Source organism: Podarcis vaucheri (genome assembly GCF_965113315.1).
Source record: "Podarcis vaucheri genome assembly, chromosome: 6".
NCBI lineage: Eukaryota > Metazoa > Chordata > Lepidosauria > Squamata > Lacertidae > Podarcis > Podarcis vaucheri.
This window is the reverse complement of record NC_138764.1, coordinates 13,800,854-13,827,632: the sequence shown is the minus strand read 5'-3', so window position 1 is coordinate 13,827,632 and position 26,779 is coordinate 13,800,854. Positions and strand designations below refer to the sequence as shown.

At 46.4% G+C, this 26,779-nt stretch overlaps 1 protein-coding gene across 3 annotated transcripts in view; it reads left to right on the top strand.

The window, feature by feature from the left end:
- HMCN1 (hemicentin 1) overlaps positions 1-26,779 on the top strand; it is a 316,075-nt gene that overhangs the window by 158,512 nt on the left and 130,784 nt on the right. For all 3 annotated transcript variants that reach the window (XR_014220481.1, XM_082225398.1, XM_082225397.1), the window contains exons 32-41: positions 611-892; positions 2,601-2,709; positions 6,135-6,304; positions 6,974-7,128; positions 10,667-10,790; positions 12,761-12,862; positions 16,423-16,599; positions 18,817-18,968; positions 21,609-21,732; positions 23,691-23,866. Coding sequence is in view for 2 of the 3 variants with exons in the window: in XM_082225398.1 (XP_082081524.1) it covers positions 611-892; positions 2,601-2,709; positions 6,135-6,304; positions 6,974-7,128; positions 10,667-10,790; positions 12,761-12,862; positions 16,423-16,599; positions 18,817-18,968; positions 21,609-21,732; positions 23,691-23,866 (1,571 nt within the window). In the remaining variant the exon portion in view is untranslated. The remainder of the gene's footprint in view (positions 1-610; positions 893-2,600; positions 2,710-6,134; positions 6,305-6,973; positions 7,129-10,666; positions 10,791-12,760; positions 12,863-16,422; positions 16,600-18,816; positions 18,969-21,608; positions 21,733-23,690; positions 23,867-26,779) is intronic.

Here is a 26,779-nt window from a genome sequence, read left to right as displayed (position 1 = left end):
CAACACCCCCTTCCCTATTGTTTGCCTTAGTATCTTTTCCTTAGCTGGAGCAGTTTTTTTGCTCCTCCTTTTCTTCTAATTTCTCTCTTCATTGCTTTAATCTTCCTCTCTCCTCTCCTTGCAAGTTCGCTGCCTTTACCTCCCTCCTCCCAGGCAGCCTCCTTTATCGCTAGAGTCCCTTATCTCCCCTCCTGACCGCTTGCTGATCAGCTGCTCAGCGGCTTTGTTTCAACACCCCCTTCCCTCTTTCTAAAGAAAAAGAAAAAAAAAGCATGATCTGCTTTTTGCCCCTGGGCAATTCGGCTCCAGGGACCATGCATTTGCTCCATAAGACTCACAGACATTTCCCCTTACTTTTTAGGAGGAAAAAAGTGCGCCTTATGGAGCAAAAAATACGGCACTTTGTGGCATTGACCAGCCTGAAAATACTGTCCGGGTTGAAATGCCTCTTGTTAACCATGGTTTTGCCATACAAGATAATTCCTTGCAGACTGAGTTACCTTTAAAACAAACCAGTTGATTTGATAGTGCCTTGGATTTCTGAGTGGTCACAGAAAATAATGGCTCGGATTTTTGAGTGGTCACCCTTTCCCTCTCCATTTCCTTCCAGTTCCTCCAGTTATTGAGGGTGACTCAGAAGCAATCCAGAACAAGCAGGTGGTTTCTGGCAGTTCCCTGGTGCTGGAGTGCAATGCTGCTGGCAACCCACCTCCCCTGTTGACTTGGCTGAAGGATGGGGTTCCTGTGAAAGCCAGCGACAACCTGCACATTGTGTCTGGTGGAAGGAAGCTGGAAATCATGAATGCTGGAGAGGCTGATGATGGCCAGTATGTCTGTGTGGCTACCAGCATCGCAGGAGAGAAGGAAATCAAATATGATGTGGAAATCCTAGGTGTGTAAAAACAGAAATTAAGCTTTTTATTTAACCTGCACTGTCAAACAGGTATTTCCACAAGTTTCAATTACGTCAACCTTCCCCAACCTGCTGTTTTCCAGATGTTGGTGTCCAGCTCCCGTAAGCCTCAGCCAGTGTAGAAATGGTCAGGGGTAATGATAGTTGTGATCCAAAACATCTGGAATGGCACCAGGATAGGACTGTTTTTTCCCCCTTTATGTGATTTATTATTATTACTATTATTTATTACTTATATCCCGCCCATTTGGCCCAACCTCCCCAGCCACTCTGGGCAGCTGCTAATGGAATATTAAAAACACGATAAAACATAAAACGTTAAAAACTTCCTTAAACAGGGCTGCCTTCATCTAAAAGTCAGATAGTTGTTTATTTCTTTGACATCTGATGGGAGGGCGTTCCACAGGACAGGCGCCACTACCGAGAAGGCCCTCTGCCTGGTTCCCTGTAACCTCACTTCTTGCAGTGAGGGAACCATCATCATCAAACCTTTATTGGCATCACATACAAACATTGAGAATAAATAGGCCAGTGCGATCTTGTCGCCATTTCAACAGTACAGTCATTTGCCAAAGGGAAGAAGAGGCGAGCAATCTATTTCATCTTTTTGGGTCTCCAGCAAGGGCAGGATCCTGTAGTGTACATCGGCGACAAAAAATCAAATAGAGGAACTTAGCTCTGTCTTGGTGAGCTCCTGGTCTCTCCCCTGTAATAAGAAGCGTAAAACCTCAGTGTCTGGTTTCCATGTTGGAATACATAGATGGTCTAAAAATTGTTTGCGGAGATCATCATACCTTTTACATTTAAGGGCCATGTGAGCTAGAGTTTCCACCAGGTGGGCATCACATGGGCAGATCCTATCTCCTTCTGCCATACCCGCAAACCTACCCCTCTTGGGCTTGCCGATCGGAAGGTTGGCAGTTCGAATCCGCACAACAGGGTGAGCTCCCGTTGCTCTGTCCCAGCTCCTGCCAACCTAGCAGTTCGAAAGCACACCAGTGCAAGTAGATCGATAGGTACCGCTCTGGCAGAAAGGTAAATGGCATTTCCATGCACTCTGGTTTCCATCATGGTGTCCTGTTGCACCAGAAGCAGTTTAGTCCTGCTGGCCGCATGACCTGGAAAGCTGTCTGTGGACAAATGCCGGCTCCCTTGGCCTGAAAGCAAAATGAGCGCCGCAACCCCATAGTTGCCTTTGACTGGACTTAACCGTCCAGGGGTCCTTTACCTTTACCTATATAGGCTCTATATTAAATTTGTAATGGACTGTTCCTCTCCATTTGTGTGACATATGGATTTTGTTGTTGATGGGGAACAATAGACAGTACTGGGAGATTTAGCAACTCCTCATTAACATGTTTCTTTAAACCAAACCTTCATTTAACAATGGTTTCGTTGTCTAAAGTTCAGTGGCATGTTTCATTATATCACTATGCACCACTTGCAATGTTGGGCATTGGTGAACTGATGCTGCTTGAGGGTTTGTGCTGATTTTTATGCTTCTGTGCTAGCAGTTCAACCTGTAAATAAATTGCTGCAAAAAGTATAAGCTCTAACCCATCTCTTGTCCAATGAAATTTTGAATCGTCCAAGAAAGGACGGACCATGAAATAGCATTTTAAATCATTTGCTTTTTAAAATTCTGACAGTAATCTTATTTGTGCCTTTGGGTTTGCTGTCTTTCCAGTGCCACCAAGTATGGAAGGGGAGAATGAATCTACAGATTATATTGTGATTCTCCACAGCTCCCTGGAGCTGGACTGCCCGGTAACAGGAACGCCTCCGCCAACAATCACGTAAGAAGCTGTTGTTCAATGCAAAAAGAGAGACAAAAGAACAGAAAAAGAAATCCATGACTTGTGTCAGATTTTGGTTGGAAGTGCAAAGAAAATGAAGTAGTTTAGCAAAGGTTAACAAAGTTCTATAAAAAGAACTAGAAGAACTTTATTACCATATTTTTCGCTCCACAGGGCGCACCGGACTATAGGGCACACCTAGTTTTTAGGGGGAGAAATAAAGGGAACCCCCCCGAGCCCCAAAGAGCAAAGAAGCCAAGACAGCCAGCAGGATGGATCCCGCTGGCTGTCTTGGCTTTGTTTTTAGCCGCGGGCTGGGGCGGGGGAAGGTCCGGGAGCTTGCGGGGCTGGGGGCGCGCTCCGAAGGCTTGCGGATACCTGCCTGAAGTCTGGGGAGTGCAGCGGGAGTTGGCGTTACGCTCCCTGGACTTCAGGCTGCAGGCTGCTATCCTCAGCCTCAGTCCTGTATACCTGAAGGAGTGTCTCCACCCCCATCGTTCAGCCCGGACACTGAGATCCAGCGCCGAGGGCCTTCTGGCGGTTCCCTCATTGCGAGAAGTGAGGCTACAGGGAACCAGGCAGAGGGCCTTCTCGGTAGTGGCACCCGCCCTGTGGAACGCCCTCCCAGCAGATGTCAAAGAGATAAATAATTACCTGACATTCAGAAGACATCTTAAGGCAGCCCTGTTCAGGGAAGTTTTTAATATGTAACGCTGTACTGTTTTTAAAAACAGTTTGGGAGCCACCCAGAGTGGCTGGGGAAACTCAGCCAGATGGGCGGGGTATAAATAATAAATTATTATTATTATTATCCACAAGCCTTCACAGTGCGGGGGGAGTTCTCCCTCTGCGCTTCGAAGGCTTCCTGTTTCTATCGCTGAAGCCAAGGAGGCTGCATTCGCTCCATAGGAATCACACACATTTCCCCTTCATTTTTTGAGGGGGAAAAGTGCATCCTATAGAGCGAAAAATATGATTACTCATTTTGCGCACAACTGGGCTGGCTAAGATAAATCTATCCATCCATAATTTCAGGAGTCAAGTCGCAGATCCTTAGACTCCTAAAACCTCAGATTATCCAGGATGCCATGTTTTCTGTAGTTGCTTTGTTGTTTCTTTTGCCTGCCAGGACATTTTTCTAGCTTTTGTGAAGCTGGAGAATATATTGGGCACCTCTGCTTTTTAAAAAGTTTGATCTTTCATTCCTAGTTCCCACCCCCGTCATTTTTTTCATGGCCTAGAAAGCAAACAGGTGAAAGAGAGATTAGGGTTAACATGCAGAAAGAAAACAAAACAAAGCCTTGTTGTTGTTGTTTAGTTGTTTAGTCGTGTCTGACTCTTCGTGACCCCCTGGACCAGAGCACGTCAGGCACTCCTGTCTTCCACTGCCTCCCGCAGTTTGGTCAAACTCATGCTGGTAGCTTCGAGAACACTGTCCAACCATCTCGCCCTCTGTCGTCCCCTTCTCCTTGTGCCCTCCATCTTTCCCAACATCAGGGTCTTTTCCAGGGAGTCTTCTCTTCTCATGAGGTGGCCAAAGTCTTGGAGCCTCAGCTTCAGGATCTGTCCTTCCAGGGAGCACTCAGGGCTGATTTCCTTCAGAATGGAGAGGTTGGATCTTCTTGCAGTCCATGGGACTCTCAAGAGTCTCCTCCAGCACCAGAATTCAAAAGCATCAATTCTTTGGCAATCAGCCTTCTTGATGGTCCAGCTCTCACTTCCATACATCACTACTGGGAAAACCATAGCTTTTACTATACGGACCTTTGTTGGCAAGGTGATGTCTCTGGATTATTTGCTAATCCAAAGCATTGTTTTGTCTATAACCATGAGGCAGAGGTCTGTGGAGTCTTTGGTCAGGTGCCAATTACTTATGGAATGTTTCAGGGACCATTGGGAATGGCTCTTTGGGCACGAATGTCATAGAATCATAGAATGGTAGAGTTGGAAGGGACCACGAGGGTCATCTACTCCAACCCCCTGCAAGGCAGGAATCTTTGTGCCCAATGTAGGACTCGAATCCACAACCCTGCAATTAAGAGTCTTATGTTCTACCGATGTGGTTCACACTGAACCTTTAGAGTATCATTCATTCCCAAGATTCCAGTGCCCACTCACTGTTTTCTTCCCTTCCATTGTTTACCTTCTGACAAGAATCCACTTTCCTTCTTTTTCTCTGTTCCTGGTTTCCCATGAATGTAAGGGTTTCCCATGCTTTACCTGGCCGATACAACTTGTGTTAGGGTAAGGAAGAGACGCTCATAGATGTGCACATCAAGATGAAACCCGTACTGTGGATGGCCATATATACATTTCGAAATGGAGAGCATTCTCTCTAGTTCAGGGTATTTGAGGTCAGTGGCCAAGATGGAAGCTGGAGAACTTGGGAAATCTGGAACCCAGAGCTTGGAGTTCACTGGGCAAGTCAGAGAGCAGACTCCTTCCACTTCTACAGGCTTGGTCAATGCAGAAATTCTTCACAGAACTGTAGCCCAATGGTTGCCATTAATTTGATTTCAACTGATTTTATAATGAATTGATTTTAGAATGCTGTATTACTTTACTGTTGTTAGCCGCTCTGAGCCGGGCTTCGGCTGGGGAGGGCGGGATATAAATTTTTTGTTGTTGTTTAGTTGTTTAGTTGTGTCCGACTCTTCGTGACCTCCTGGACCAGAGCACGCCAGGCACTCCTGTCTTCCACTACCTCCCACAGTTTGGTCAAACTCATGCTGGTAGCTTTGAGAACACTGTCCCATCATCTCGTCCTCTGTCGTCCCCTTCTCCTTGTGCCCTCCATCTTTCCCAACATCAGGGTCTTTTCCAGGGAGTCTTCTCTTCTCATGAGGTGGCCAAAGTATTGGAGCCTCAGCTTCACGATCTGTCCTTTCAGTGAGCACTCAGGGATATAAATAAATTATTATTATTATTATTATTATTATTATTATTATTATTATTATTATTATTATTATTTGCTAGTCTCAAAGATGGAGGTAGCATGCCCATACAGTGGTACCTCGGGTTACATATGCTTCAGGTTACATACACTTCAGGTTACACACTCCGCTAACGCAGAAATAGTGCTTCAGGTTAAGAACTTTGCTTCAGGATAAGAACAGAAATAGTGCTCTGGGGGCGCAGCAGCAGCAGGAGGCCCCATTAGCTAAAGTGGTGCTTCAGGTTAAGAACAGTTAAGTACGGACTTCAGGAACGAATTAAGTACTTAACCCGAGGTACCACTGTATTCTCTTAGGTAGCTGGAGGGTTGGGAGACCTGAACAAACACAATCCACAGTAGTTCGCTGGGCGAAGTGTCAGACTCTGAATGAAGCTCAGCCTCCGTAGCCTGTGTTAGTTTGTGAATACTTTTGCAGGCATCTTACGATCCCCTAGCTTATACAAATGAGACCTGCTTTTTAATCCACCAGGTGGTTGAAAAATGGCCAGCCTATCGAAGGGGGAATCGGATATAAGATCTTACTAAATGGACGCAAGCTTCTCATCTCGCGGACTGAAGTCTCGGATACTGGCCATTACCAGTGCGTAGCAACAAACAAGGCAGGCGAAAACAAAAAGGAATTTGATGTGACGGTGCATGGTGCGTTGTTTCTCCAGGAAAGAAAATTGGGGGTGGGGAGAGGGAATGTCTCTGAATATATTTCCTTTTCTAACAGCCTTAAATGTGTTGCGGTTTCGCTCAATGTATAGCACCAGAATTTCAGGATTCTAAATTGCCTTATGCTGATCACAAAAGAAGTACAGTGGTACCTCAGGTTACATACGCTTCAGGTTACACACTCCGCTAACACAGAAATAGTGCTTCAGGTTAAGAACTTTGCTTCAGGATGAGAACAGAAATCATATTCTAGCAGCGCGGCGGTAGCAGGAGGCCCTATTAGCTAAAGTGGTGCTTCAGGTTAAGAACAGTTTCAGGTTAAGAACAGACCTTCGGAACGAATTAAATACTTAACCTGAGGTACCACTGTACAAAGGAAGGCATTCCCTTTTGTAGCAGTCTTTGTTTACCTGTCTTGTTCCAAGCCTTGCTCTAGATCTTATGGACTGGGATGGTGAGAATCAACACATTGCTGCCTTTTTAGCAGGGGAATTAAATAACCAACTGCCATTTTCAGTGGTAGCTGAATGTTTTAACATACTGTAAGAATTTGAAAGAGATCCTTTCCTACTGTCTTGATAACTGTGTGCAGGTTTATAGCAGCTGGATTGTGTTGCTCCTGCATAACACTCTGTGTTGATTTTTTTGTAGTTCCTCCAACAATAAAATCGACTGGGCTCCCTGAGAGATCTGTAGTGATACACAAACCAGTAACCTTGCAGTGCATTACCAATGGCATACCCATCCCTTCAATCACTTGGTTGAAAGACAGTCGGCCTGTAAATACAGCGAGAGCAAATATCCGGGTACGTATCACGATTTCACAGCATTAAATGATTGCCACGCCAGTTTCCAGGGGAACAGAGGCACCCGACAAGGAAGGTGGTTGCACATAATTTTGTTGGTGAAGGAACGTATAAACTTTTGAGTTGCACCCCCATCGTTCAGCCCAGACACTTAGGTCCAGCTCCGAGGGCCTTCTGATGGTTCCCTCACTGCGAGAAGTGAGGCTACAGGGAACCAGACAGAGGGCCTTCTTGGTAGTGGCACCCACCCTGTGGAATGCCTTCCAGTCAGATGTCAAGGAAATAGGCAGCTATCTTATTTTTAAAAGGCATCTGAAGGCAGCCCTGTTTAGGGAAGTTTTTAATATTTATTGCTGTATTGTTTTTAACACTTGATTGGGAGCTGCCCAGAGTGGCTGGGGAACTCAGCCAGATGGGCGGGGTATAAATAAATTATTATTATTATTATTATTATTATTATTATTATTATTCAGTGGTACCTCGCAAGACGAATGCCTTGCAAGACGAATGCCTTGCAAGACGAAAGAGTTTTCCGTTTTTTGAGTCGTTCCGCAAGACAAATTTCCCTATGGGCTTGCTTCGCAAGACGAAACGTCTTGCGAGTTCTTGCGAGTTTGTTTCCTTTTTCTTAAAGCCTCTAAGCCGTTAATAGCCGCTAAGCCGCTAATAGCCGTGCTTCGCAAGACGAAAAGACCGCAAGATGAAGAGACTCGCGGAACGGATTAATTTTGTCTTGCGAGGCACCACTGTATATGGGATTCTTCAGCAGAATGGTGCAGGGGGTGAGGATTATTGTTCTGATATTGTGCTGCTTTATCAGCCCAAGTGTTTTAGACCCTTCAAATTCACAGTTTCCCATTTGCCCTCCCACCTCCTGGCCTTTCCAGGGGCTTAAAAATGGAACATCATTAACAATAGCATCCCAAGTGGTGGAGCTGGTCCATGGAGCCATCAGCCCATCACCAGGGTCACTGCTGCATGCCTGGGCAGAGATAGGGCAAGGCAACAGCAGGTTCATGGGACTTCACAGGCACACTAACAGGAATGCCTGGTTGGCCAGCCGTGTTTCTGTGCAGCCCTGAACTTGCCACGGTATCAGGAATACCCATTGAGAAGAGAGCGACTCAAGATAAAGTCCCTACCGGAAAAGAATGGCAGATGAAGTTGATGGACTGTGCTGAAATGGCTAAAATGACCGGAAGAGTCAGAAATCAGGAAGGCCAAAATTTTAACAAGGAATGGGGGAAATTTATAACCTACCTTAAAGATCATTGTAAAAAGTTAAAATCGTTAGTAGGGTTGGAATAACGTTTGTAGTTTAATGGTGAATTTTGGACACAATGGAGAGGTAAAATATTTGGGTTATCATAAAAGATGCAGGAGGAAATGATTAATGATAGGACCCACAAAGGGGAGGATAGAAGTCCAGGAGAGTCCTTGTAATCTTGTTTTTTTGATTTATGTTTGATATACCTCCGTAAAATTTTAATTTGAAAAACCAAATAAATAGATTTTGTGATTGGCAAGAGAGCGACTCTGTTGCGTGTTGAGTCCCACAGTGCCACCCCCCAAAAATAATTCACACTTCACACTTCAATTTTTGTTTAAGGTTTTTGGCATAATTTTGGCCACAACTTTATTCAATACAAAAAATGTGAGTGGTTGCTTAGGCATTGGTTATGACTATCTGTCCTTGCCCCCAAGGACAGAGCTGGCCCTTCCGGACACCACCGGAATCCAGCGTGGGAAACAAGTATTGGGTGAGAGATGAAGCTGGGAATCAATCCAACACTTCTCCCCTCATGTTCCGTTGGGGCTTGCACGGCCCAAGTCCGGCTCCACGGACAAGGACGAAGCGAATGGCAAGCCCCTGGATTCCTTTAACGGAATTCCCTTTCCACATCATTTGGAGGGGTAGGCACTTACCCCTCCAAGCACCAATTTAACCAATGCCTAACCGCCAACCTTACAAGTTGTGACGATTTGCTACGCAGTAGGCAAAAACCAAATGGCACCAGCCAATCAGCCAAATGGCAAAATTCCTACCAGGCCCTCGCACCAAGGTGAACGACCCCATGACAGGCATAGCAAGGTCAAATGAACAAACCACCCTAATTAAAGGGAGGGAGGGCGGGTGATCCGGTGCAAAACGGCCAAGAGGACGTCCCATCGTCTGGTCCCTATATTTAAAACCTCTGACCCCTCCTCTGAATTGGCAACAATCAAAATTCCCCAGCAACCCAGTTAACCTCTTAAAGGCTGGGTTCCACCAAATTTGCCTAGTCATAAACGGGGTGGCCTGTTCCTCCAACCGCAACACGTGCTCTCTGTTAGGGAGAACACGCTTTGTGCCACACACTCTGCTACTGCTCATTGCTATAATTTAAACGTAAAACCTGCTTCCCAGTGTACCTTAGTTCTGTTTAATATGCCAATAGCTTAAAACTCCTAGGCTTTTTTTGTAGGTCAATTGAAATGAAGGGAGGGGAAGCAGACCTCTACATTGGATAAGAAGAAGAAAGAATCACAAGTGGAATACTGTATTGTCTTTGATAATCCTCATAATGGGATGCAGGTGGTGCTGTGGGTTAAACCACAGGGCCTAGGACTTGCCGATCAGAAGGTCGGCAGTTCGAATCCCCGTGACAGGGTGAGCTCCCGTTGCTCGGTCCCTGCTCCTCCCAACCTAGCAGTTCGAAAGCATGTCAAAGTGCAAGTAGATAAATAGGTACCGCTCCAATGGGAAGGTATATGGCGTTTCTGTGCACTGCTCTGGTTCTCCAGAAGTGGCTTAGTCATGCTGGCCACATGACCTGGAAGCTGTACGCCGGCTCCCTCCGCCAGTAAAGCGAGATCAGCACCGCAACCCCAGAGTCGGTCACCACTGGAGCTAATGTTCCAGGGTCCCTTTAAAGGTAAAGGTACCCCTGCCCGTACGAGCCAGTCGTGACCGACTCTAGGGTTGCGCGCTCATCTCGCTCTATAGGCCGGGAGCCGGCGCTGTCCAAAGACACTTCCGGGTCACGTGGCCAGCGTGACGAATCTGCATCTGGCGAGCCAGCACCAGCGCAACACACGGAAACGCCATTTACCTTCCCGCTATAAAGTGGTCCCTATTTATCTACTTGCACTTAGGGGTGCTTTCGAACTGCTAGGTGGGCAGGAGCTGGGACCGAACAGCGGAAACTCACCCCGCCACGGGGATTTGAACTGCCGACCTTACGATCGGCAAGTCCTAGGCACTGAGGTTTTACCCACAGCGCCACCCGCGTCCCTTTCCAGGGTCCCTTTACCTTTACCTAATCCTCATAACGGGCCTAAGACCAAGCATGCTAATGAACTGCATTTATTCTTTATGCATGATTTATTCCAGCTGCTGAACTGGAATTTTAGAAGTAGGATTTTGGATTTTTAAAGCCAAAAATCCAGAAGTAAGCACCCTGAATATAATTGTCATTTGGAAGGAGAGCTGATAATATGCATATCCTGTTGGAAATCTCTATGGATGCTTGTTTTTTCTTTTTCCGTTCTGGAACAGCTGGAGTCCTCCGGACGCATCCTGCAGATCGCCAGGGCTTTGATGGAAGATGCTGGGAGATACACCTGTGTGGCAACAAATGCAGCTGGCGAAGCCCAGCAACATGTCCGACTGCATGTGTATGGTAATGGTTTCCCCGACATGGAACATAGCCTATTGGTTATACTAGGTCCACACATGCATTCTCCACATACATGCTCCTGCTCATCTCTTGTTCTTTCGCAAACGTTTTAGGTGTTTGTGATAGCATCTAGCAGCTCCCATCATTTTTACAACACGCCCTTTCCTTCTTGTTATCTTTGCAAGCGTTCGTTTTTCAGAGGAGTCCCCAGTATTGTGATTCGAGGACCTGTCCCCCGCTTGGGAATAATAAAAACACGTGGACACGACATATTAGGTTATTGGGAAGAAAAGGCCACAACTGTATTGATTACAGCATGTGAGAGGTATTGGCTTAGGCATTGGACAACAGCAAATATTGACTCCACCCACTCGGAGAGGGGTGAGTCAGACGGGGGTTAACCGCCAGTAGGTGGAGCCTGTTGATGCAAATACAACTATAAGCTCTCCCCTGATGTCACCGGGGGTCGTGCCATGGCCCCCAGCCACACAGGGCATCGGACAGGATCCACGACCGCCGGATTCCTTTAACGGAATACCCAAAAGTGAAGGGGTAGGCGATGGCCACACCTTGCCCTTCCACACAGCAACAACACATTCCAATGCCTAACCGCCAAATACCGAGAAAGTTGTGACGATTGCTACGAGGTAGGCGGAAAAAAACCAAGAGGCTGGTGCCAATTTGCCAGTTGGAAAAAACTCCTACCAGGCCCCCTGGGCAACCAGGGTGACCAACCATAGGTCCATAGCAAGGTCAAGCGAACACCTGTGCACTAAAGGGAGTGGTGGGTGGGTGACGCGAGGAAAACGGCAGCGGAATGGGGAGAAGAGCTGGCGCGGCCGCATTTGAGCGGCTAAACCACACCCCCTGAGCGGCCACCTGATTGGGCGCCCTTCTGGGAGGCGTGGTGCGCCAGCATCAATGGGAGGGCAGGGGCCGGAACGCCCCCTGCGTAGCGCGGGAATCGGTTCCCGCTCACAATCCCTCCCCTCCGGAAGGAGGAGAGGCTTTGTGGAGGAAATGATTGGTCGCATGTGAGTCTGGTGATTTGGGGCCAGCTTTGATGAGAAGATTTCTGCACACAGCATTGCGGCAAGGGAGTTTTACCCATCACCAGGAGTGACTTCCACAGATACCTTCAAATGGGGTGCCAGGACATTGATGACTGTGCACTGGGGAAGGCAGGCTGGGGACTAACTCAGGAGAGGGGCCTGTGATTTGTAGGGAACTGTAACATCCAGGAGGCAAGAGTCGGAGGCAGTGGAAGCTTCAGAGCTGGAGGGTGGAGCACAGGATGGGTTGGCAGAAGAGGAGGCAGGTCAGGCAAGTGAAGTGAAGGGACAGCTGCTTCCCCACCTTCTCCTGCATCACTGTCTCCCAGAACCAGGAGGGGGCTGAAAAGGGATGAGCAGAGGACGTTCCCATTGAGGCATAGTCTCCAGTCTCAAGTGCACAGCCCATTGGGGGAAGGTACATAAATTGGTGGTCTCCAGAGAGCATGGACCTGGTTGGTGTGTGTAGCTATCAAGAGCTGTAGAAGCTACCGTAAGTGGTATCTTTAACAATAAACAGTTTATCTGCCGTGTGCATTCCCTTGACATGGGAACAGATGTGCTTAGGGATGGCAGAAGGGAATTATAAATACCACACATCCTTTCCATTCTCACATCATCTGCATTCCTTGACCTCTGCTCCCTCTGTTTGTGTGGTGTGAGGTACAACACCTGAAACATCCCAGAGAAGAAGGGGAAAACCATGTTCTGGTTTAAGAAATATGTGTGCCTCTTCTACATGAGGGCCTTCTCCGTATTGCCTCCCCAATTGTGGAATGCTCTCCCCATGGAGATTTGCCTGGAGCCTTCATTATATATGTGTTGATAATGTCACAGAAACTGGATAACCACAGAAGAAAGCCTTCATATATGTGAGGTTGAACAACCAAGATGATAATCTTTTCTTCCTTTTCTTCCCAGAACCACCCAGTTTGAAGGATGCAGGAAAGATGATAAACGAGACTGTGGTTTTGAACAATCCAATACAGCTGGAGTGCAAAGCATCTGGAAATCCTTTGCCAGGTAGTTACACACTCAGAAGTTATTGCTCGTAATTAAAAAAATAAATAAATTGGGTGAGCGGGAGGAGAGTTGCCGTATTTCAAGATTCACCTTACCCTAAAGTAGCTCCATGAAACATAATGGGATTTCTCTTCCAGTAGATGTTTTGTGTAGCTCATGTGCTGCAAACCCATCTGTGTTGTCCTGGGTGGGATTCGACTAAGTTGTTGCAGGCACAAAACAAGGTCCATTTGTGCAACAAACGCCCTTCCCCGCATCCTCTAAGTCTGCTCTGCAGGACTGGGGAAACCCCAGAACAGTTTAAGGGTGGGGGTGGAACAGGGGGAAACCCCCTTTCACGAGTGGCCCTTGCATTCTGCATTCATACCCCTCTTAGCGCAATGTTGAATCCCATCAAGTGTTTGTTGTGGTAACATTTCTGGTACCGGTTTGGCGGAGTTGCCAGGAATGTACAGAATGTTCACAAACACTCCACGTGCTTGGAAAGCAAAGGGTTTGCCATTCAACGTTCCTCAGAAAATGGGCAGAAGTAGTTTTGCGAGGCAGCCGGAGGGCTGGGAAGGGTGCAGATATTGCGTGTTGCATTAAGTGTGCTGCATCAACTGAGGTGTTTTGGCCATGCATGGACAGATGGTGCAGTCGGCTTCCCCTCAGAGCGTCCTCGTTGCTACGAATTGGGGATGGGTCTCGCTCATTATCCGGAGCATTCTTTTAAAGTTACTGTCTACTTCTCTGCGACAAGAAGAGCCTTCGGGGTGGATTTGCTGACTAACCACACGACATGTACAAGGCTGCTTCTGGCATTGCGAAATCGGATGCAGAGACTCCAGGAGTGAGGCTGAAGAAAGAAATTGGCTGCTTTTGAAGCAGCTCCCTTGATTGCCTTGGCAGAGGCGACATTCTAAACTCTTGGACTGGACTGCATTTGCCTTGGGGCTGGCTCTGCTTTTGCTGGCTCCTGCTTCCTTTATCATTCCTTCTCACCCCGTAAATGTAGAAACAGATTTTCAGGATGAGCTTGTTTACATATGTATGCGTGTCGCTGGATCACTCAACACTTGGCCATTTGTGAACTGGCCTTGGGCCCATCCGGACTGATGCTTTCTTGCGGGTACGTGCAGGCGCATGCCGTTGATACATTAATAGTGCATTTGAAGTGAGTTTATACTGGATTGTCCACACGGCACCCCGTTTCTTGTGGGAGATTGCATCCACATTTTAATTCCACCCATTCCATTGTCTGTGCTCCTATTGTTTTTAAGTCCCCCACTTCTCTTTACAATGACAAACCTAGACAAAAGCAGAGGCATCACCTTGCCAACAAAGGTCCGTATAGTTAAAGCTATGGTTTTCCCAGTAGTGATGTATGGAAGTGAGAGCTGGACCATAAAGAAGGCTGATCGCCGAAGAATTGATGCTTTTGAATTATGGTGCTGGAGGAGACTCTTGAGAGTCCCATGGACTGCAAGAAGATCAAACCTATCCATTCTGAAGGAAATCAGCCCTGAGTGCTCACTGGAAGGACAGATCCTGAAGCTGAGGCTCCAATACTTTGGCCACCTCATGAGAAGAGAAGACTCCGTGGAAAAGACCCTGATGTTGGGAAAGATGGAGGGCCCAAGGAGAAGGGGACGACAGAGGACGAGATGGTGGGACAGTGTTCTTGAAGCTACGAACATGAGTTTGACCAAACTGCGGGAGGCAGTGGAAGACAGGAGTGCCTGGCGTGCTCTGGTCCAGGGGGTCACGAAGAGTCGGACACGACTAAACGACTAAACAACAACAACAACTTCTGTTTGAGCAAAACCTAGATGTGCTTTGATGCCATGCCACCATATTTTCATGTGTACATTTTTATGTTTAGTATTTATAAAATTTCAGGTGCTTTATAACTGTCAAATAAAAAATCCTAAGTAGTGTGGGCTGTTGTAGGGATGTTATTCCAAAGCATATTGTTATGGGGGTGGGGGATAAGCAAGTGACCAGAGAGGAGAACAATAACGGGCCACAGAGACTGCTTGAATATGCAACCTGATGGGCAGTTATTGGGCAGTATCCCTCTAACTCATCCTTTTAGCTCAAGGGTTTCCGCTGGGGTGCAACAGGACTTTCTTCCCTTTCTTTTGCCCTGCACCCTCTCCAAATCTGTTCCAGAGGGTTGGAAGGACCCCCTATAATAGATTTAGGGGGGCATGGGGGGAGTTCCATTGCACAAGTAGAAATCCTAGTGTTGATGGGACCATGACTTACTGTTGCTTCGGATGTAGCATTGTGATATATATCACCAGCTAAACATTCTGATACGCCAGCATATTATGATGTCTGAAATAAGGATGGAGCTAGGTAGAGGCGTTGGCTGACTTCACGATTTTTCCTGCGTTGCGATTTTTGCCGGCGACTGCCCTCGTAATTCTCGAGAGCTGAGTCAACAGAGTTAACAGGAGCTGCAGGAATCGAGAGAAGTGTTGGCTGGCTTGACCAGTTTTCCAAAGTTGGGATTTTTACATAGCATGCAGTCACACGCACATTATTAAACCGATATCACAATATGGACTTCAAACTGGTCGATATATTGCCCAGCCCTAGTCCTAACACTGAGCTTGTTTGCATTTCAAAAGTGAGAAGGAATTCCTTAATTTTTTCCCCACCCGCCCACTGCCTTTGCTTTTCCGCATTTGCCATCCGAGACGGAGGCACTCAAAGCCTCTGTTTTACTTTTGTGCATGAGTGACATTTGAACATAACAGGCTTGACACCTGGCTTGAGAGCAGTACATGTGAAAAGGATCTAGGAGTCTTGGTTGACCACAAACTTGACATGAGCCAACAGTGTGACGCGGCAGCTAAAAAAGCCAATGCAATTCTGGGATGCATCAATAGGAGTATAGCATCTAGATCAAGGGAAGTAATAGTGCCACTGTATTCTGCTCTGGTCAGACCTCACCTGGAGTACTGTGTCCAGTTCTGGGCACCACAATTCAAGAAGGACACTGACAAACTGGAACGTGTCCAGAGGAGGGCAACCAAAATGGTCAAAGGCCTGGAAACGATGCCTTATGAGGAACGGCTAAGGGAGCTGGGCGTGTTTAGCCTGGAGAAGAGGAGGTTAAGGGGTGATATGATAGCCATGTTCAAATATATAAAAGGATGTCATATAGAGGAGGGAGAAAGGTTGTTTTCTGCTGCTCCAGAGAAGCGGACACGGAGCAATGGATCCAAACTACAAGAAAGAAGATTCCACCTAAACATTAGGAAGAACTTCCTGACAGTAAGAGCTGTTTGACAGTGGAATTTGCTGCCAAGGAGTGTGGTGGAGTCTCCTACTTTGGAGGTCTTTAAGCAGAGGCTTGACAACCATATGTCAGGAGTGCTCTGATGGTGTTTCCTGCTTGGCAGGGGGTTGGACTCGATGGCCCTTGTGGTCTCTTCCAACTCTATGATTCTATGATTCTAGGTAGGCCTTTCCTCACCCTTCCAAGGAGGTTTGGAGTTTTAGATAAATTCAGAGCAGCGAGTTCTAGATCCCTCTCACCAGCCTCTTTTACTTAATTCCCTCTGCAGTCATCACGTGGTACAAAGATAACCACCCTCTCACCAACACTGCCAGCGTCAGCTTCTTGAACAGAGGGCAGGTTTTGCAGATTGATGGCGCCCACATCTCCGACACTGGCATTTATAAATGTGTTGTGGCGAATGCAGCAGGAATAGCCGAGCTGTTCTTCAGCCTCCAGGTTCACGGTAAATATTTCTTCTCATAAAAAAATGACTGCTCGAGGGGGGAAACACCTCTCCGCATTTCATCTGTTCTTTTCATGTTTTATTTTGTGCACTTAATAGCTTCCAGGTACTCGTTAAAATCGTTTCCCATGGGAGAAAACTCGGGGAAGATTTAGTCCAGAGCTCAGTTCTGTAGCACCGGCAAAACTTAAAAATGGGAGAACACTCCGTTCTGAAGTGTTTCCTTGACAGAACTGTGCAGTGTAGTCGTGTCTGGAAGACAGATTTTAATGTTGCCTTTCCAGCAAACTGAAGTGTTTATTTCGTTGTTGCTAGTCTTGCACTTAAGTAGCCGTCAACCTTTTCAGACCCTTGAGACACCTTTAACCACTTCCAACAGCAATGTGTGCTTTTTTAAAAAAAATTCCATTGTTTTCTTATAGTCTGGCCAAATTAGATGCAACTACAGAACACAGGTTTTTACTTGGGTGCAAAAAATTCATACAGATTTAAATGCACAAGCCAAGGTGTTCTTCCCTTTGTGTGCTAAGAGAGAGAATTTAAAATTATGTTCTCCTTGGTTTCCTTGCCACAATCTTTGTGTGTCTGTGGAATACAAACCCTGGTTTGTCTTGGTAATTGTTCAGCCCCTTTACCCTTGTTATCAAGCCTCTTTCTTTACCAAAAATGTATCACAGACGTACCTTGGAAGTCAACGGAATCTGTTCCGGAAGTCCGTTCAACTTTCAAAATGTTTGACTTCCAAGGCGCAGCTTCCGATTGGCTGCAGGAGCATCCTGCAGCCAATCGGAAGCCGTGCCAGACATTCGGCTTCTGAAAATCATTCGAAAACCGGAACAATCACTTCCAGTTTTTGATCGTTCGGGAGCCGAAACATTCAAGTTTACAGGCGTTCGGCTTCCGAGGTTCCTCTGTAATTTGCAGCACTTGTTACTTTATCATGCAAAAATATTGCACAATCATGAAAAAACATTTATGATGAGGATGATTATTACTCCTGCTACTACTAGACATGTCTGTCCCGTCCTCCAATGCCCATGAATCAGGTTGGCATACAACACTTTTAATATCAGAAAATCATATTGATATCAGAAAGTGAAAGCTTGGATTAAAGTTCAATAGCAGTGCAGCAGCAGAGGACGAGACAACAGAGAATATGTGCCTATTAACATCATCAGACACTTAGCACAGCAAAAGACCACCAGAGCAAAAAATGTCTTCACCTGTCAGCAAAAACTAGGAAGAAAGATTTTTTTAAAATACAAAAAACCCAAACTGATTAGCTGTCAATCAAATGAGTAATGCTTGTACAGTAATAATGACAACAATCATTTATTACTTATACTCCGCCCATTCAACTGGTTTGACCCAGCAACTCTGGGCAGCTTCCAACTTAATATAAAAACACAGTAAGACATACAATAACAGCTTCCTGATACAGGGCTGCCTTCAGAAGTTGTCAGCTACTATGCTACTTCCTCAGGGTTAGTGCTATATCATTCTTGTTATTGTTATTTCTTTGCTCCTAAAGCACTAATGGAAAGTCGCTCTTAAAAAAAGCCCCATTAGACAGCTATTCTTGCATATGTTTGATTGGTTGTTTGAGAGATGGGCTTGCAAGTGCGCTGCTAAAATTGGGCATGCTGGCTTGTGGAGTCAGATTCTCCCTCTGAGCTAAACAGAAACTGTGTTCAGTTGCTTTTAATATTAATTGATTTATAATGACTTGGGAGCAGCACATTTCCTTTTCAGCTGCTGCGGCCCAAGATACAGCCAGCAGCCGTTGACTCCACCCAACTATTAATTGCAAGAAATGTTTGGCGCCAGGGATATTATATAGCAGTGGTGTCCAAACTTTCTTCAGAGAGGGCCAGATTTGATGAAGTGAAGGGCCATGAGGGCCGACCAAAGTTGTTTACCTTTTCTTAGGATTGAAGTTATTGAGCTTTTTTTATGATTTTACCCCAGGAAATAAACTACCACAGGGGCCATATTAAACTGACTGGCAAGGCCAGATTAGGCCCCCGAAACTGACTTTGGACATGCATGTTATATACCATTCTAAGCCCAAACTTGGGGAGAGGGCGGGGAGACAGGTGGAAAAAGGCTGAGGAACCACCAAAGTTTAATTCCATTCAGAAAACACAGACTCACATGCATCTGAATAGATGGGACTTTCGAATACTTAATTCTTCTTCTTCCTCCTCCTCTTGTCAGTTTCACCCTCCATTTCTGGCAACAACGAAATGGTAACTGTTGTGGTTAATAATCCGGTTCGACTGGAATGTGAAGCTCGTGGGATCCCTGTTCCCATTCTGACCTGGCTGAAAGATGGTAGCCCTGTTTCTAGTTTCTCAAATGGACTCCAGGTACTTTGATGCTACTCTTGAGGGTTCCAGGACTATTTAAACTAGCTTATTTCATGAAATCGGTGGCCTGAGCTTTTCGGTGGCAGTCAAGGGGCTTCCCCACATCCCACCCTGGAAGTGACCCTGTGATTACTGCGTAGCATGGTCTGTTTGTAGCGTTCTCCACTTTTCTGCACCTTCGTTTGCTGCACCAGAAATGAGTGCTCTATGGAAAGCCACATTGCAGCCAATGAGAGGCGAATGGTTCAGGACTGCAATACCTCAAGGACCGCCTCTTTCCATATGAACCTACCCAGACCCTGAGATCATTTTCTGGGGCCCTTCTTTGTATGTCTTCTCCTCAAGAGGCCCGGAAGGTGGCAACACGAGAACGGGGCCTTCTCTGCAGTGGCTCCCTGTATGTGGAATGCTCTCCCCAAGGAAGTTCACCTGGTGCCTTCATTGCAACCTTTAGGCGCCAGGCAAAAACATTCCCTTTTAACCAGGCCTTTGGTTGATCAGATTTACATCCTATACCCTCTTAAAATGTTTGTGTGGTTTTTTTTTTGAGGGGGGCTGTTGGGTTGGGCTGTTGGGCTGGAAAATAAATTCAAAATAATAATAATGGGAAATTGTTCCATGCTTCCATGTTAAAGGTAAAGGTAAAGGTAAAGGGAGCCCTGACCATTAGGTCCAGTCGTGACCGACTCTGGGGTTGCGGCGCTCATCTCGCTTTATTGGCCGAGGGAGCCGGCGTACAGCTTCCGGGTCATGTGGCCAGCATGACTAAGCCGCTTCTGGCGAACCAGAGCAGCGCACGGAAATGCCATTTACCTTCCCGCTGGAGCGGTACCTATTTATCTACTTGTACTTTGACGTGCTTTCGAACTGCTAGGTTGGCAAGAGCAGGGACTGAGCAACGGGAGCTCAACCCGTCACGGGGATTCAAACCGCCGACCTTCTGATCGGCAAGTCCTAGGCTCTGTGGTTTAACCCACAGTGCCACCTGCATCCCTTTGCTTCCATGTTAGGGCTTGGTTAAAGCATGACAGAGTGTGACACATGCAAACCAGGCCAGCTCTCAGGGATTGCCATTTCAAGGTGTGTTTTGGCCTTAGTCCCCACACCTGGGAATCCAGACTGGAGCACCTCCTTTTAACAGGATACCCATTATCCACGGAGAGGCAGTTAGAGATTTATAACCTCCCCTGCAGTCATGCCTAAGTTATATCCGATGCCTTACCTTACAAAGTAGTGATGATTGCTATGAGGAAGGCAGAAATCTCCCAGGTTAGCCAATTTACCTGGCGGGGGGGGGGATTCCTCCCCAGCCAGCCAACTTAGTCCATAGCAAGGTCAGATTACCCCATGTTACCCACAAAGCTGCTAGAAGCTAGCACAATGATAGGGAGGGTGGGAGCAAGATGCAATAAATAAATAAAAAGTGTTTGCAGTGAGCCAGGTGCCTGTTTTTATCCCTGGGGAGTAGCTCTGAGTGGAGTCCTCTGTAGACGCAGTCAGGACTGCGCCCCAGAGTGAGCTCTACTCGAGTCTACATGGTCCAATCTGGCAGGCAAGCTAACTCAATTTATCTAGCCGGAGGCCAGGAACATCTCCCTCCGCCAGGAAACGTCCCAGTGCTTTGGCTGCTATGGCAGAGGGCAGGTCCTGACCGTTGTCCACTCTGGCTGGGATTGTTGGAACTTGGAAGTCCAGTGCCTGGTTCAAAATACTCTAGTTATGACATACATACCATATGAGCCAAAGATTTTTCTCCCTCTGCCATTCCTTAGTAGTGGAGACACGCTGGTGCCTGGGTCACTGTCATAGTAGGTTTCCAAACACCAGGAATGGAAGGAGATTACGTTCTCGCTTGTTGCAGCCAGCTAATGTGGTTCCATTCTTGTAATAATAACCAGGGGTGCGGGTGGCGCTGTGGGTTAAACCACAGAGCCTAGGATTTGCTGATCAGAAGGTTGGCGGTTCGGATCCCCACGACGGGATGAGCTCCCGTTGCTCGGTCCCTGCTCCTGCCAACCTAGCAGTTTGAAAGCACAAAGTACAAGTAGATAAATAGGTCCCGCTCCAGCGGGAAGGTAAATGGCATTTCTGTGTGCTGCTCTGGTTCGCCAGAAGCGGCTTAGTCATGCTGGCCAAATGACCCGGAAGCTGTACGCCGGCTCCTTCGGCCAATAAAGCGAGATGAGCGCTGCAACCCCAGAGTCATCCACGACTGGACCTAATGGTCAGGGGTCCCTTTATCTTTACCTATGCTTGGGGGACATGATGGCGGAGCTCACAAGGTAGTTTTGGGGGAGAGTTTATGATCCCGTCGCACTTCATTTTTCTTTATTCGGTGGGAAATAATGAGGAACACGAAGACACCTGATTTTGAATTGCAATCAGGATTGTAATTCGATATGAAGATAATCAAATCCCTTGGCTAGTCACTAAAAAATGAATAAATTGATATTAATAAGTGCAAAGTAGTAAGACAGGAACAGATATAGTAGAGATCTGTGGATGTATTGTGAAGATAAAACCAAACAGGATAGGAAAATTGCATTGTGTGATTGATGCAACTTGATATATAATTATGTTTGTCAATTACATGTCACGATCCATGTCACTTTTTGACAATTTTACCTCTCTTTTTTTTAGATTCTTTCTGGAGGTCGTATCCTGGCACTGACGAGCGCACAGATCAGTGACTCGGGAAGGTACACATGTGTTGCGGTTAACGCTGCAGGGGAGAAACAGAGGGATATTGATCTCAAAGTTCACGGTGAGGACTCCACTTTCCCAAGCATAAACATTGAAAGAACTGCCAGGGACTGAAACAACATCTCTCTTAATGAATTAGAACAGGGATGATCACTCTGGGGCCTATGGACAACACAGTGCCCTTAGACACCTCTCTTGGTGCCCACCAAAACCTTCTGCCACTCCCATTTTTTATTTTTAAAAACTAGGAGTGCTTGGCTTGTTGGGGAAGTTGCTTGGGTTTTTATGGGGTGTGCTGTTTCATTCAAATACACTGGTGCCCATAGAACAGACATTTATAAATATATTGTGGAAATTTGTTAATCAACCATTCATGTGAGAAGCAGAGAGGAACATAGTTGTCAACCGTCCCTTATTTGGCGGGAAAGTCCCTTATCCCAGCGCCGTGTCCCGCTGCTGTCCCTTATTGATGATGTCCCTTAAATTTCCCGGGTTTCAAAGGAAGCAGCTCCTCTCCCTCCCTCCCTGCCGGCCAGGGAGGAGGGAGGCTCCAACTGTGTTGCTTGGCTGTGTTGCTCACCCAATAAGAAGTCTAAGAACGACTGGGGGGTGGAGCTTGCATGCCTTGTGCCAGTCAATTCGGCCGCGTTGTCTGGGGACTCGCCTTTGTTCAGCGCTTCCCAGCAGAGAGGTGACGGTGGTTTTCCTTGCCGCATCCCCTTTGCCGTGTTTCTGGGCTTTCTGCCTTTGTCTCGGAGGGCCTCAGCAGTTGAATATACCTGTGCCCTGAAAATCCCTTATTTTGGCTGCTGATCCCTTTTTTTCGAGGCTGCTGGTCCCTTATTTTCAAATCTGTAAGTTGACAGCTATGGAGAGGAAGGACCAAAAATATTTTTCACCCGAGATGGAGAGGTTAGAGAAACAAATTGGGGGATGGGCGTGATTTGTCTACTTGGTCTTACGAAACGATTTTGATTACTGTTTAAAAGAAATAGCATTGTTGATCTACACCATTCTACAAAATGGAGCCACTTTAATCTTCTGTTTCTTGGTTAACTAAATATTTGTCTCTGGGAAAATGCTGCACGCTTTGAATGTACACCAGTCCTGTTGTCGCCTGTTTCCATCTTCCATTTGCTCACAGTTAAGGACACGCACGGTTAATTTCAAAAACTCGTGTTTCTGGATGAACAGTTCAAGGGCGATGCCACCAATTTACAGGGTAGTTCAAAAAGAGGGAGCTAAGAGTGGCACGGACACTTTCTTTCTTTAACAAAAGAATAATAACTTCACACTAACTGGTTAATGAAATTTGCTCTCAGTTGATGAAAGAAACATCCAGATTTGCATTAAAGTCAAATTCATGATTACGTAAGAATAAGTAAAGTAACTGATTGTAGCACAATTATAGTTCTAAATCATGTGTGTAACCTCCATGAGCCAATTTGGATATTAGCTGTTTTAGATTAATCATTAGAAACACCAGTGTTTGGGAGAATTTTTTGGGGGGTGAGGGAATCAAAATGCCCTACATTTAGAGGTTCTTTATCAGAGACTGAGAGTCAGAGTTCTAGCCAGTGCCAGATTTATGTATAAGCTAAACAAGCTGTAGCTTAGGACCCCACTCTCTTGGGGGCCCCCCAAAAATTTAAAGTAAAAAACAACTGGATGTACACTTCCAAGATATAAGATAAAAAACAAATAAAATAAAATGTACATACAACAACAGTGTTTCTAAATGGCTTTAGATACCTATTAGGTCTATAAACTATAAATTAGCATATATTCAACACCAAAAACAGTGAACAGTGACAATTTGTTGTTGAAAAAGGACAGCTGGACATATAAAGGGCCCCATTGCCTTTAGTAGCTTAGGGCCTCATCAAACCTAAATCCAGCCCTGGTTCTTGCCTATCCTTTGGTTCTATGACTAGGGACACCAGCTCACTGTTTTGGGAGAGAGACTAGTTTCCTTTGCTACAGCAAGAAGAGATGACATTAAATCTTAACATGCTTCAGTTCCACCAAACATTATGGGAGAGGAACAGAATGTCTCTGTGGTTATGGGCGAAGATCTGGAGCTCCACTGCCAGAGCAATGCTATTCCCCCACCAACCTTAGAGTGGCTGAAGGATGGCCAGCCATTGCTGAAGAAACTGGGTCTCAGCATCACTGAAGGTGGAAGTGTATTGAAGGTAAGTTAAAAATAAAAGTTTTCCCCTCTCAAGTCTTTCATCCCTATGACCCCTGACACTAATGATACACAAGGCTCAACTGGCACTGTGATTCTTGACACAGAAGCTGTGCGCACATTTCTTTTTATTTGCGCTTGAAGCTCAGCACATGTGAAGCTAGCCACAATCCATAAGTATCCTGCAGTTTCTTGAGAAAGACTGCTGCTTTCCCTCAAACCATCTCCCATCCAATTTGAAAATGAAAGCTGCAACTGAGCTGGGGTGTGTACGCTAGAAACCTCTGTTGCACATGTGCAAGTGACAACATGTCCAATATGAAAATGAAAGCTGCAGCTGAGCTGGGGTGTGTACACTAGAAACCTCTGTTGCACATGTGCAGTTGACAACATGTCCAATATGAAAATGAAAGCTGCAGCTGAGCTGGGGTGTGTACACTAGAAACCTCTGTTGCACATGTGCAGTTGACAACATGGGCGCAAATGATAGATTTGTTGAATAGGCATTTAGGGGGTGGGGTTTGGGGTGTGGGAAAACAAATCAGGCTATGCTCGTTGGGTGAAGACATCCTTGCCTCCTCCCTGGTATGTTTGGCAATTGGAACATGGTGCAGAAAAATGACCTTGTTGCGTTTTAAGCAGCTAATGTATAAATAGAGTAAAGGTACGTCCAGACTGACGGGACGCGGGTGGCGATGTGGGTTAAACCACAGAGCCTAGGACTTGCCAATCAGAAGGTCGGCGGTTTGAATCCCCACGACGGGGTGAGCTCTCGTTGCTCGGTCCCTGTTACTGCCAACCTAGCAGTTCGAAAGCACGTCAAAGTGCAAGTAGATAAATAGGTACCGCTCCGGCGGGAAGGTAAACGGCGTTTCCGTGCGCTGCTCTGGTTCGCCAGAAGCAGCTTAGTCATGCTGGCCACATGACCCAGAAGCTGTACACCGGCTCCCTCGGCCTATAGAGTGAGATGAGCGCACAACCCCAGAGTCGGTCACGACTGGACCTAATGGTCAGGGGTACCTTTACCTTTACCTCCAGACTGGGTGCAGGGGGGATTTCAAGCCCACACCAGGAAATTTAGATTTGTGCAATTAAAATGGATTAAGGCACTCTGTCACTCTAGTGCTGATATAGCGGACCTTTCTCAGGGAACTGGCACCCTAGGTCCTGTGACTATTGGGGAGAAGCGAGGCAGGCAAAAACCGCCTGTGGAATTTTGCCAACTTACTGAATTAGTTGACTTCCTGTAGAATTACTGCAGAGGTTTAGCCTCATTAGGAGATTCTGAGCTTGCACTGAATTTTGCTCAGGGTCAAGATTCACTGACAACTTATAGATGCTTGAACCCCGCTTGAAGAACAATTCTAGTCTTACTGAACAATTTTGCTTCCTTCAATATTTTTCCACCTATGTCCATGTACATAGTATACATTTCCCTTCACTGGTTCCCTTATTGTTTCATATCAAGTTTAATCTTCTTTTTAATCTTTAAATTTCTCCATGGTCTTGGCCACTCCTGCCTCTCTTTGTTATGCCCTCTCCCCCTTCCCTTCATTTCCTCCATTCCTCAAACACTAATCTTCTTATTAAATCTCCACTCTTGGGCTGCTTCTCATTTCCATTCCCGCTTTGTGATCCCTTCTGCGTGGTACTGTCTCCCTCTGAATATTTGGCTGCTCACATCTTAGTCTCACTTTAATAAATTTTTAAGACCTCATATTTCATCTCTCATATTTCTCTTTGATGGCATGTTTTATTTTTCAAGAGATCCTTTCCTTTTTCTAGACTGTTGTCAGAGCTGGCCCTACCATTAGGTAGAGCAAGGTGGCAGCACAGGGCAGCTGATTGTGGGTGCCCTGAAAAGGCAGAAAATTGTTTATTTAATTTATTGTACCTTTACAGCCAGGGAGTGGGAGAAGCATTGTAGGATTTTCTGCCTCAGATGCTGAAATAACTTGACTGGTCTTCTGTACTTTGTGACCCTTGAATGGATGAAGAGGGAAGGGTATCATTTGCTGCCCCCCCCCCAACAGCAGAATGCATCGGATCAGCTCTGTTTATTGTATTCTTTTAACTCTTTCCCCCATCTTTTACTTTCTTTGCCATCCGGCGCAGAATATCCTCCCTCTGCTTCCATCTTCCCTGTCTTTTTGTCTCATCTCTCTTTTTTTAAATTGTGTGCCTGCAGGCCCAGGGACTTGTGCTTTCTAAATTATTTGGTACAGTGCCTAGTGCATTTCAGATGCTTCTACAAATAATAAGTGGTGGTGGTGATGTTTCCGCTGGAGCTGAACTCTCAAAATATGCTTGTGATTTTGCTCTAATAATGCCAGGCCAAGTTCTAAGACAAGGGGGTGGCCCTCGTTTTGGCACAAGCAAACGAGGATCAAAATGGCCACGGGCAAATCACACGACTGAAGGCAGGCTGTTGGCCGGGTTCAAAATCAAGCATAAATGGAAGGCAAAGAAAAGAGTCTGCATGGCTGCCTTATGGGGTTGCTCAGAGTGGGGAGTGCTCTTTGGCGCAAAGGATTTATAAGACCTGCTGTTTGCTTGCAATGTAGACTACAGGGTTCCCTTGATCCAGAGTTTTAACGTACCCAGTTTACGTGAAGACTAGAGCAGGAGGTAGCTTGGTAGAGGAGGTAAAGTGCTGGAGACCGGCTGCTGAGGAGCTTACAGAGCCTAGGACTTGCTGATCAGAAGGTCGGCGGTTCGAATCCCCGCAACAGGGTGAGCTCCCGTTGCTCGGTCCCTGCTCCTGCCAACCTAGCAGTTCGAAAGCACCTCAAAGTGCAAGTAGATAAATAGGTACCACTCTGGCGGGAAGGTAAACAGTGTTTCTGTGTGCTGCTCTGGTTCGCCAGAAGCGGCTTAGTCATGCTGGCCACATGACCCGGAAGCTGTATGCCGGTTC